At 30.8% G+C, this 13,375-nt stretch overlaps 2 protein-coding genes across 5 annotated transcripts in view; both read left to right on the top strand.

The window, feature by feature from the left end:
* Vha100-2 (V-type ATPase subunit a family protein Vha100-2) overlaps positions 1–3,273 on the top strand; it is a 57,690-nt gene extending 54,417 nt beyond the window's left edge. For 3 of the 4 annotated variants that reach the window (XM_076519326.1, XM_076519327.1, XM_076519328.1), the window contains exons 12-14: positions 252–484; positions 1,661–2,055; positions 2,797–3,273. In XM_076519326.1, the coding sequence (XP_076375441.1) occupies positions 252–484; positions 1,661–2,055; positions 2,797–2,893 (725 nt within the window). In that variant the 3' untranslated portion in view covers positions 2,894–3,273. Of the gene's footprint in view, positions 1–250; positions 485–1,660; positions 2,056–2,796 lie in introns of all 4 variants that reach the window. The other variant, XM_076519329.1, reaches the window with a different exon arrangement.
* An 8,664-nt stretch (positions 3,274–11,937) lies between these two features.
* Positions 11,938–13,375, top strand: part of LOC117225262 (Suppressor of ER stress-induced death) — a 61,588-nt gene continuing 60,150 nt past the window's right edge. Inside the window, exon 1 of the mRNA XM_033478660.2 lies at positions 11,938–12,041. The gene's annotated coding sequence lies outside the window, so the exon portion shown is untranslated. The remainder of the gene's footprint in view (positions 12,042–13,375) is intronic.

Here is a 13,375-nt window from a genome sequence, read left to right as displayed (position 1 = left end):
GTGATATCGTAACCCCCACTGTACCACTAGATTTTCAATTCACAATCTTTTTTAATGACCGTGTTGCGAACGCTTATTATTATTATTAGTTACAGTATTACGACAATCTTCAATGTGATATTTAAAACACTGATTCATTCGGGCCTTTCATATGGTTATGTCATTATATATATTTATATTATATATATTATATTATTTATATTATATATATTATATTATTTATATTATATATATTATATATATTTTTTAAGGTGAAAAACGTTTTAGTTCAAGATGTGCTCCATCCGTTTTGATCACGTTCATCAATATGATACTGCAAGGTCATACGAAAATACCAGGCTGTGATGAATATATGTTCCCTGGTCAGGCCATTATTCAATACGTCTGCATTGGTATTGCTATAGTATGTATACCGGTGATGCTCTTCGGAAAACCCGTTTACTTCCTGTTTGCAAAGAGGAATAAATCAGGAGGTATAATTCATGTAAGTACACATAATAAAAGCAGTAATATTCGTGCTTAAACAGATCATTGAGATGTTGACATTGCGAGAGAAAGTCTAGACCCTTTACTCTTCTGCGAATATGATGAAGGGTTAGAGAAAAAGTTAGAGGACTCGCGGAGGCTATTTACCATTAGACGCCTGCCTTAGACATAGAGGTATCGAAACGACGATTGAAGACTAGTTAGTCAAACCAACAAGCTTACTCAAGCCTGCGATTAGCTGGAACAAGGCAGAACAAGGCGGAACGAAATTGAAGATATGAAAAACTGTTCAGAAATGTCAAGAGTTATTTAAAAAAATAAAGAACACTGTTCTTAAAGGGTCTAGGCACGGAGCGAACATCACATTTCGACCGTTTCACCTTGTTTTGGCAATTCGGCTAAAAATGCTTAAATGACTTGAAATAAACTCCAGTCAAGACATATTCAAGTTAATCGAAGGTTTCAATGGAATTGTTTTGTTTGAATACCCAGCACAGTTTATATGCGGATGTAGTCACTACAACAACTCTAATTACCATTTATGCAAAATAAAAATAATGTGCATTAATTGCAAGAAGCAGGGACTGCATAAATATTTATTCTGGTCTTGAATTATCTTGACGAGTTCTAAGTAATATAATTAAACTGTTAAATTTGTCTAATAACATCACTGTTTTGTGTTTCATCAATTTTGAAGTATACACAACAAACATAAAACAAACTAGTATGGTAAATACCACTATTGTTTGCACATGAATATGTTTCATCTGTACACACTGATTGTACAGTAGAACGAAATTCTAAGCAATTTGCTGCAAGAAAAACCCAGAAATATAATTCTCTATTCAACCAGTTTCTTTTCTCCTGTTCTTGCATTATTTATATGGGGTTTGATAAACTCAAATGAATTTGTTTTATCGAACGGCTGAGAGATAGTCGGGGCTTTATTTTCCTTCGTGCATTTGCATACCTTTCAATTAGAGTCTCCAGACTGCGTCAAAGTATTTTGTATCTGATTCCGTTTGTTGTTAACAGATAAAGCACTTTCCCTGCAGGTACTGAATATTTCTTTTAAATGCGGGAAAGTTAATATACACCATTTCACTAATTGACAGTATAGAATAATGATAAGTTTCTTTTTCATTAGTATAATCAATTGATTCGATCTTTTCAGAGCAACGGAACTACTCAGGACATCGAGTTGCAGTCGGATCCTACACAAACACTAACATCAACCAGTGAAACGGCTGCAAGTGGTACTAAACATGAGGAAGATTCATTCGGAGAACTTATGATCCATCAAAGCATTCACACTATAGAATATGTTCTTTCGACGATATCGCACACTGCCTCTTATTTACGTTTGTGGGCCTTGTCGCTAGCCCACGGACAGTTGTCAGAAGTATTGTGGTCTATGGTTCTGAGACAAGGTCTCGGGGCTGAAGAGAACAATTATGTATTCAGCATAGTCTTATTCTTTTCTTTCGCTGCCTGGGCGTTCTTCACCCTCGCTATTTTGGTTATGATGGAGGGGTTGTCTGCTTTCCTTCATACCCTCCGACTTCATTGGTGAGTAGGCATACATACAATCGAATAATTAACATTTATGCCGAAGCATTTAACATTTCGATGTTTAAGATTATTTTTTCATGTTAAATGCATCCTACATACATGCAATCGAATAATTAACATTTATGCCGAAGCATTATTTAACATTTCGATGTTTAAGATTATTTTTTCATGTTAAATGCATCCTTTGCGGTTTTTTAAATTGTTTTCAGGGCTCATAGTGTGGGCCACTCATAATCTTTTATACATGTAGAATTTTGAGCATCAAATTATGGCCAAAAATCTACAAAATTATATTTTAAATCGTGAATTGTGTAAACTCGCATTTAGTTACATAATCGTGGGATATGAATGAGAATAAGAAACGGTGTTATTACTGTGGTTTTAACCGTTTAAATGTATAGTCCTTACGTGGTAAGGGAAAAATTCACATTGTTTCTCTTGTGGTATTTATGGAAAATTTGATTTACCATGATCATTATATGATTTATAGTATGAATATAAATAATAGAAAAAGTGAAAAGAAGAAAAATTTCTTCTGTTTTATTTTTCATTTTGGTCAGCACAGAAAGGGTTAATGTGCTGTGTGAGAAATATGGTGTCAATTTTCATATACACATATTACAATATATTAATTCATTGAACTGAATATATCAGAAATAGTCATTCTATAGCAAAATATCTTGTAGTAACAAGTAATACTTGTTTGACTTGTTAACGATTATAAATAATGTCTTTTAGGGTGGAGTTTATGAGCAAATTCTACGAAGGCCAGGGCTATCCTTTCCAACCATTTTGTTTCAAGAGTATTTTAGACGCAGAGGAAAGCGAAGAATAGACAGCATATGGTCAGCAGCAATAATTCTAAATAGACACGTATGCTGTATCATGTGTGAACACTTCTTTCCGTTTTGTAAGGAATTGGAAACTATAAATTGCGACACAATGAAAAGGAATTGAAAAGTTTCTTGATAAGATATTTTCTATCAAATTGAATGGTTAACTGATTTGTGTATTAAGTTTGTATAAAATATTGTTCCTTCGTAAAATCACGAGATAATACTGTTCAATGTACGAATATATCCTACATTCGTCGACAATGATTCGACAGTTATGTAAATTATGTAATCAAATTACAAAGTTATTTTCCGAACAAGAATATATTTACTGAACAAACATATTGATTAAAATAAAAACTATTTTATTTGAGAAAACTGACTTCGAAGTAGTGGTAAATGTTTATTTTTTGCATCTTTCTGCGTTAGAATGAAGGTTTGCATGTAACTATTTCATTGATACTAATTTTACAAGCTTTACAGTGCTTTCGTTTGTTTTCATCGTTCTCGAAACTTTTGTAATCCTTTGCGCATTTTTTCTTTCTCGTTTCAAATCTTTGCAATCTTCACAGTACCATGCTGCTTGTTTATACACTCGTATTATTTTTTAACTGTGTTGTGTAGCGTTTCCAATCTTTGTTATATATACTGTTTTTAGATTTTCGGTTTGATTGTTTGTTTCTTCATGTCTGCATCTGACAATGAAGTTAGTTTTTTCTAGTCCCTTCAATTATAACACAATAAATATATGCATGTTTTATTATATTCCGTATCATATTCTTCCATATATTTCGGTACTGTTTAAAAATTTTCATTATTTCAATTTCTATTTTCTTGTTTTTGCTTTTTTTTTACAAAATTTGGTTGCATGTATATTTTATACATTTCTCTTCCATATTCCAGTTGCTCTATCTCCTTTATTCTCCATATTTGAAGCATTTAATATTACAATAAGAAAACTTGCAAAGAATATGATTGACATATACAGACACATACCAGCATGTGTCATATCGGAATTTGTGAGCACAAGACATCAAATTGTCTAATCTTTAGAAATTGATTTATTGTATCGACTTTACGCTAGACTACCAATTAATACATGTATTTATTTATTCGGGCATATTTTGCAATAAAAATTGTACAATGTCTTGATAAGTGCGGTCTTGTTATTTTTAAAAGGAAATATACATTGAACGCTATTAGAGCTAGGTAGTTCTAGAGTTCATAGTAATTATATAACAAACACCTGTCTAATATTACCTGTCCTACTTTGAATTTCATTAAAATTGTAGTGTTATGTTTCAGGTGGTACTCTTTTCTCTTTTGTCAAATTTTCTAGTCTCTTCGTTATATAAGATTTAGCTTTTAAAAACTCTTAAATTGTCTATCTTTCTTTGTAATCTGGCAATGTTTTAAAGTCCTATTTTGAAGTCCTATTTTGAATGTCGCCATTTTTCTTTTTCTTCTCTACTTCTACCTTATCTGCTCTTTGTACAAGTCAGCAGCTTGGAAATATGACGTTTAGATTGTTATATTAATTGCTCATAGAATTTTGCTTATTCTAAAAACTAGTTTTTCCCAAAATTTCTTCATCTTTTCAAATATTATCGATTGTTGTTCTTAGTAATCTACTTACACTTGTACTTCTTACTTTTTTTGTTTTTAAATTACTTAGTACATATTTACGTGTTTGTTTGTACTTTTTCTTCTTTCACGTGCAAACTTATCTTCTTTTGTTCAGACGTCATGTCTCTTTTTGTTTTTGAGTTTGAGTTCCTAGCATCGAATTTGTGATATGTATATTTGTGTTGGTATACCAACTTCTTTTTGTTTTACTAGATCTACATTCTTCAACAGACAGTGCTTTTGTCCATTCGGGCTTTATCAATTTACTTCGAATATCGATCTTGTTATTTTCATTGTTGCTGCCCTTCCTCCTTTCTGTTTCGTCTCTTCCTGTCATGCTTACTTGTTTTGAATCAAAAATTTGTTTTTATTATTTTTTGTGTTACCACTTTCTCTGACGTTATGAAACCTTTTACAAACTTTCAAGTAACTCCACTATATGTACGAGAGTTTTATATTTTAATTATATTGACAATATTTTCACTAAACATAATAATTCACATTATTAGCGATCTATTTCATCCTATTTTAATGAACCAAATTGAAACATTGTTCCAACGTCAGTTCTTTCCAGTTTAAAGGAACAATATTGCATAAGTTAACCGAGTACCGAAACATTTTCTGTTAAATGTGTATCACGAATGTATTAATATATAATAGCAATGTATATATAATGTAAGGGATGCTGGAATACCTTCTTCGGGTGCACGATATATTATAACGTATAAAAATATATTATACACTCTTTTGTTAACAAAAAGAAACAGGAAATGTCGAATATGAGAAGGACGGAATGTAAATACGCTATTGTTAAAGTACAAATGGTTCCGAGTAGTCAACGTTAAGTATTTCATTCCTTAACAAATAAGAAAATGACGTTAGAAATGTATACAGTACTGGTCAATTATATTACTATAATGTCAAGGAAGAATGATGCAAATATATATAATTATATTTTAACAAAGTCGCATTGAATTGAACGTGTCACCCTAATCATCCTGTAATTAATACATATTCGTCAAAACACTAATGTGTACGTATTGTAAAAAAAAACACTTTTAGTAACTACTTAATAACAATCCAATTTAGGGGTGAAGTAATTCATCATAAAACTGAAGATCTGAAGAAATCGATTTTATCAGTTCACTGATATTTAATTTTGTTTCTATTTTCAAAAACAATTATTTCATCCTTCTTACAGTAGAAGTTGGTTTATTTTCTTTTTTTAAAATCGGTAGAAGTAAATTTAGTTTGTATTGATTCTGTATATATTGCAGTTGCCAATGTGCTTTGAAATTTACGTGGTAGCAACATCATAACAGCCATATGCAAAAAATTGCTTTCGAATATATGCTTGGAATCGAAAGTTATACGTGTTCATACTAATGAACAGCTCCTACATCAATATATTTGAACATCATAAATGCAGCCTCACCTTTAGTAAACAGCGCGTGCCAAGTAATTGATTATTGTCATTATTAAATCATAAAGTCATGAGGGGAACATGGATGGTAACTTACCATTCGTAAGAGACCCGTGATAGACGACAGCTCGAGCGATCAGCTGATGGAGAAGGTAGATAAATCAGTGAACACACCTCTCAATAACAGGTCTTAATTACAATACTTCTCTTTTTTCGCTTCTTCTTCCATTTTCTAATATCGCACAGTGGTAACATCATACAATTTTTATGAAAATCGATACTTTTATATTTCTGAGGTCGTTGAATTTGAATATGTTTTCAAACACGCAATGTTCAAAATGGAAAATCAGACACTATTAATCTAAGTATTGTTCCTAACTTATTTTTTGTGAATATTAATAATTTTTCGATAGAGTAATGTAGAGTATATAATAAAATATTAAAGTATATAATATTTAATATGACGATCTTAATTTCAACATCTTTAACATTGCTCTTAAAAAGGTTTTAAAAAAAGTCTTAAAAAAGAGTGCATTGGCCACGCTAAATAAATCTTCAGTTAATAATATATTACACGAAGTACTATGTTGAAAATTTAAACGTGAAACGATCAAGAGATATAATATGATAGTACTATGTATTTTAAAATATTGTGCTCTAAAATACTGTACTTTTGAAATATTTCTATCAGATATTGTTTGAACAATTATTATTATTACATTTATTTGAATACGAAACAAAATGAAAGATTACTGAATTAGATAGTTAAGTACAATAATGAAATAATTTGGAGAAAAATCACTTGATCCTTCAAATAAAAGTCGGTGCATGAGTTATGGTTATTATTTATAACGAAAAACCTTTTTTTAATTCTTCATATTTTGAGAATACTCTAAAATATAACACTTTCATGAACATTCTGCTATTATTGGTTGTACAAACTTTATTGTCAACGAAGGAATTTTAACGGCAGGTGTACATACTGTCTGTCTTGTACTCTCATACTCTGAAGAAAGAACAGTTATGCTTACGTATAGTGTGCGATGCGATACCTAGAGGTAGAATGTGCATGACGAGGGTCTGTGGAATCTGTATGTTCCGCATATATAGGAGAGTATGTAAAATTAATTGCAATTCCAGAAACATACCTCGAAAAGTTTCTGTTTAGGAAAGGGAAATTTTCTAGAGGTACAGGCACAGAGGAGCAACACGCATATTAAACGCTTAATGAATCGGAAAGCATCTCGGCAGAATTGCACTTTATTTTATTAAAGTTATAACAGCACAACAATGCTTGTTCTGATTTAAAAGTTTATTTGTCTGTACCATACATATTGAATGGATTCATCTCTCACGTGAATTTACACGAAATTATAAAGGAGACCGATACAAATCAATCGATTTTGAATCTTCTTGCGTACGACAAATTGAACAGATCATGTTTTTATATTGTTTACGAAGCATGAAATGTATAATTGTATTATATACACAGTACAAACACATCTTTATCATAGAATCTTTCGGTCGATAAATCAATACAGTCTATTTTTTCATAAATTAACAATGGATAGCAGCATTTATATTTACTACGGAATTACTAAATTAATTAATTAAATTAATTTGACTTCTCTAAAAAAACATTGATATTTCTTTTTATTTCTTGAAAAAATTTGTTTCTTTAAAAATTGTGCTTTGCATTACTAATGACATTGTTATTTTTTTACAGCTACATTATGTCAATTTTAAAGTTAGTGGATTTTTACACCGATTGGCTTCTGAGTCGTCCAATTATTGATGTCCGCAGAAATGATTCAGTTGAAGTGTTTTTATATTTTCTTTTTTAGATGACAATTCATGATAACAAAATAGTCATTTAGAAATTCGATAGATAAGTTTGTCGTCTATCGATGTCGAGCATATTCAAAAAACCATAAAATTACTGTTACGCGAGAACATCGACCGATAACCCGTTCACCAACTTTACATCCGCTCGTGTGTTCAATAATAGCTTCAGGTCTGTTTTTATTTTGATCTAAAAGTAGATACAGGAAATATTTGACAGTGTTCGGCTGATTCAAATGAATTTCGGCTTTTGTCAATATGCCGCTTAGGATGTCATTGTTTCCTTTTTGTTTATTTCGGTAATTAAGGGGGAATTTTGGCTTTGAACTTCCAAAAAATCAACTTTTTGCATTTTTCTCAAGTATAAGAATTCTGAAACATGTGTCTAGAACGATTTGTTGGTATTAGTAATAGTACGCTTTTCTTGAAACCTATTTTTTTGGGAACAGTTGACACGATATTTTAAAAGTTCTAGTTGATTACTTAACTCAAAATTGCTAGTTTCATTAGTCGTTTTTTTCTTATCTTCTTAGCAAACCAAAGATGAAAACAATAAAAAAGATCGATAATTTTTACTCAAAATGTCGCAAATTTGTAAATAATTCAGATTACTAAACAATTTTGATTCAGGCCATAGGCAGACTTAGACTAAAAAGAAAGATTTTTTGTTTTAAATTAATAGAAAGCCTGAAATAAAAAAATTTATTGTGTACTTTAAATACTCATAAATGTATGTACAAAAATTTGATGCATTGAAAAAAAGTTCCTAAAAACTGCTTAAAAAATGACATTCAAAACCAGAATATTTTTGAAGTAAAATCACTGTATTCATTTATGTAATTAGTCTAGTATCTAGAAATTTTGGTCGACGTATATCATAAATATCTATACGTACAGTTGTTAATCAATGTCAGTTAATTCAGGGAAAGCTCGGATTCGACAATTTCAGTACAACGAAAGTGCGACCTCTGCGTGTTTAACTTTTCACTCGATACTGAAGTGAAATCATTGATTGCTTTCATGGCAAAGTTCAAACATTCTATTCACAACATTTCGATCAACTACCGATGCAATTACTGGCTCAAATGTGGCGTTTACCAAAGCGATTTTGAAGTTTCCAATTAGCGCAGGCAATGTAGTATTTTGTATTGATCGATCGAAGTGTTAAAAACGCTTTTCTATTCGTCCATCTATACATCACGTCTAACTAAACCATTTTAAACCCCCCACACATTATATTGAAATATTGTTATATTTAAAGATTAAAACACTATATTAGTATAAAAGTAATATTTTCATTGACACAATACAAATTTCTATCTTATGTTAAGAAACTTTACTGCACCCAAGAAAATACATGTTTCTCAATTTTTGCGGCAAATGTAGCTTCTGTATTTTGCAATCAATGCAGAATATTATTATTTTACACCAAAAATTTGCAATTTAGTCATGTATTGACATGATTATTGACATAATATCTATAAAATGAAATGTCATCATAAATATGCTGAATGTCTCTACGTTGATTATATGTATATATATGTATAATCTTTAACGATAAGGATTAGTATCTTATTTAGTTTTATCAAAGTTAAACTGTTACATATTTAATAGAGTAATTAAATTTCTCAAAACTTACAGAAAATATCGTTACAAATTTTTGATGTTATAATGAAAAACGACACTGGGAACACGCACATCTATCTTCTAACATTATAAATACGAAATACATATGTGTAAAAAACAAAATAACTTTTGGATACACTAGAGTAATTTGTTTCTGTCAACTTGAAATGATAGCATACATACTCTACTTACAAGTATGTTCTTCTTTCTTTCAGTTATAAAATTTACTCTTTATAGCGTGATATTGATCATTACTGAGCACTTTCAAGCGTCTCGTTAGTCCGAGTTTATAATTCATGTTAGAAATCATAGTCAGGGATGATTATAAATCGGTGCTCGGGGTCGGTTGTAACACTTTCTCCGCTTCTCTTTTCTTAAGTAGGTCTAAAAGAGGGATTAAAATGGCTATAGTGTTTATGAAAAGAGAAAAGATCGTGTGAAAACATAAAGAAAAGTAACAGAAAAAAAGGATGAAAAGTATGAAAGAGAGCAGATTATAACAAAAGGTAAATAAAAATAAGAGAAAAGAATGAAAAGAAGTATGGAGCAGAAATCGAAAGAAAAGAACTCTTTCAACAGATATAAGAAAAGAAATAGCGAGTCTAATGATGAAAAAGATGAAGTATACATATTATTGCCTTGAAGAAGAATAGAATTGCATAGCATAAGCATACTCACATGAGGTGTAACGTAACAATGTGTCAGTGTAACGATTAAGCGTATCAAGAATGTATCAGAATTGAACAAACACTGACAAAAATTATTCGATTCAACGAAACGTTTATTATTATAATTATTCATATATTTAAGCAGGAAATTTAATAAATTCAAATGTAATGGTAAAACTCATCATACATAAAAGAGATGTTAATTGTATATCCACAAATATGTTTGATCTTTCTATAAACCGTAATTCGAAACATTACAAGCTATACTTAAACTTTTTAATAATTTGCAGTAATCAATAAACATAACGATTATTTTGACACTCTTAAATTATTTTAGTCTTCTTATCGTTTCAAATTACACCCATCAATTTTTGTCACGAATGCATAAAATTCGCAGTCTAGTAATTATAAATCAATTTCATTCTTCAAATTTAGGCTTATATTTTAACGCTATATATAGATTGACTTTAATTTTATTATTCACTTTTACTTTTTCTTTTTCGTTAGAAACTACGAGTTTTTAGGAACACGCGTCGTCGTTTTCACCCACTAATCTTTGTGTTCACCCTACCTGAATAGACTTTGATGTTGATTCTCCCTTTACACTTAGAGGGTTGCTAATGAAACAGGGGAAGCATGGTATTTCCCATCTGCAGTTTAGGCATGGGTAATCACACAGTCTTTTCAGGCTCTGACAATAATGACATTCAGATTCACATATTGCCACTTATCCGTGTCATATCCTTTTCATGTATCAGCTCTTCGATTACGTAGAATTACGAAAGTTGTGTTATGCTATTCTGTCGGATATTTAACAAACGCAGCCTTGAAACCGTTCGAAGATGCTAAAAGGAAATTCTAAATACAGTTGTATTGAAATCATTTTATTTTATGTGTGAAACGCGAACAAAACGAATCTCGTTTCAAACTAATAATTAGAGACTGCGGATCTTTATGAAAATTCTTACTTTAAACGTCATTTTACAAGAATTAGAATTAGAGGAGAGTTTCCTTCGTTAACTGGTCGATTGTTCATTGTAAAAATAAAATAAAAATGTTATTAGATCTTGTTAATTTGTACGTTTTCTCGGATTGGTAAAATCTGTACATGTCATAAATGCATCAATATCCGTGATCTAATAATAATAAGTTTGCACTTTATGGACTTTGAACTTTAATAAAAGACGATTTCCTACGAATATAAGAAAAACTAATAAATTTTTCAAACGACTTAGAATCGATAATGTAGAGGATATAGTCAATCAGAATAATTGATTGCACACTTTCATTATATCATATTCATTATTTTATTATTTCATATCAATAATAAGATGAAAATTTGCAATAATCTTCTGTGGGGTGATCAGTTGCTGTGCCTTTGGTTTGTTATCAGGCGTTCTCAACTTTATATTTATCGAACAAAACACATCACATTTTTAATTATTTTATTTTGTTTATCATTTAATACTTCATCTTTCTACGATCTTAGCAAGATCAGAAAGATCAGTTCTCGTCATTTTAGAAAAATTCTATTTCACACGCACTAGCCTAATATTTCGTCTAAAATTCAATACACGACTAAAATAAAAAAGAAACCGATTGTTCTTTCCACTTTGTTTTCGTGTAGTAGCTCAGAAAAAAGTATGCGCGTTAAAGTGTCTGTGTGTACCGTCCACGAAGAATAATGAAAATTTCCCACTGCCGACGTTGGGTGTCATTTTAGGTATTTCGATGGTACCCAATATCTTTTTGATTAGCGCATGATTTTTTCTGCGTTGTTTTTCTGCAACGGAAAATCGAGGGGAGAGACACAGTATACATACATATATGTAGTTGCGCGCGCTTGTGCAACGACTTTCTGTGCTTGAATCGTGAGCGAGTTCAGTCAACGAGCCGCGTTCGTCAAAGCTACGAGGTTTAGTGCCCGTTTTTCCGAACGTTCCGCCGTGCATTTCATCTCTACAGGTGAGTACACGCTATCTGCATGCGCCGTGTCGGAATCCGGGGAGGTCAATAGAGAGTTTTACTGATTGGTCGAACCTCGGAACTGGAAACTCGAGTTTCGGTTATTACCAATTTAATTTTTATCGGCTTTAAACGTTCTTAAGCTTTTTATTTTTATCCGAAGCTTGTTTGGCCCAAATGGGAGGGGGAGAACGATCGAGACAGTAAAGAAAGAGGGAGAGAGAAATAGAGAGAAAGAGAGAATGAGATAGGAGGTCGTTGAATATTTTTGTATCGCATTTTTCGTTTAAAAATTTCATGGTACAGTAAAAATCTCGATTGTATGAACTGATTGTAGAATTATTGATGACCCGATAATACAACAGTTATTTACAAATCTTTACTGATTTGTACAATAAATTGTGTTGAATACGTGACGCTTTAAATTATTTTATTTATATACGTATATATATTCTCATGTAATAATTTTGTTATATATTATTATCTCTACACTGAACCTATTTGTGTACATATTTATAGGTCTAAATCATATACGATTAAATCTTAAAGAAATGTTTATATAATATGGAATGTAACGAATTTGGGAAAAAGTGATTCACAGCGAGGTTCTGCCGTGCTTTTCATTTATCGTAGAAACATATTCGTGTGCTTGTTGAAAAAATGTTGGATTTTTGTGTATATTCACTAGCAAATATCACAATTCACAATTCCTATAAAATACAATCTGAAACTGACACAGAAAGATTTTATGAAATAAATATACTGTTTAATGGAGATACGGGTTTGTACATCATCATGCGCACAAGGAAATTGATATTCAATTTAACTCTTGCGAGGAGCGATTGATATCGAATTTTACTTCTGAGGACAAAGTTAACAGATTCTTGTAAATAATAAATCCTTTATTATTACTAGTTTCGGATATTCAGATACAATCGAACCTCGATTATCCGATCCTTCACAGTAACTGAATTCTTTATTACTCAAACAGGTTGTTCATGTACAAAGCATTTTGTGTACGACACTATTTATTTGACTCATTAATAAGGATTTAATTCAACAATTTATTTAAGTAACTATTCTATTATGCGTTCATTCATGTTTACCACATTAGTTATGGTAATTGAGGTTCTATATCAATTCTATTTCTGCACTATTTCTATATTTATTCTAATTCATACGTATATGAACTCTCTGATACAAATTTTATATTAAAAAATAATTATTTTATTTTGTACGTGACTTCGAAGTAACTAGCATATGCTATCTTGGAATAAACGTTAGCATAGTTCAAATAGGCTATATTTGATATTATTTTCTCTGTGTGTAGTATA

Source organism: Megalopta genalis, chromosome 2 (genome assembly GCF_051020955.1).
Source record: "Megalopta genalis isolate 19385.01 chromosome 2, iyMegGena1_principal, whole genome shotgun sequence".
Classification (NCBI taxonomy): Eukaryota; Metazoa; Arthropoda; class Insecta; order Hymenoptera; family Halictidae; genus Megalopta; species Megalopta genalis.
Note: the sequence above shows the minus strand (reverse complement) of the source record. Positions and strands in the feature narration are given on the sequence as shown.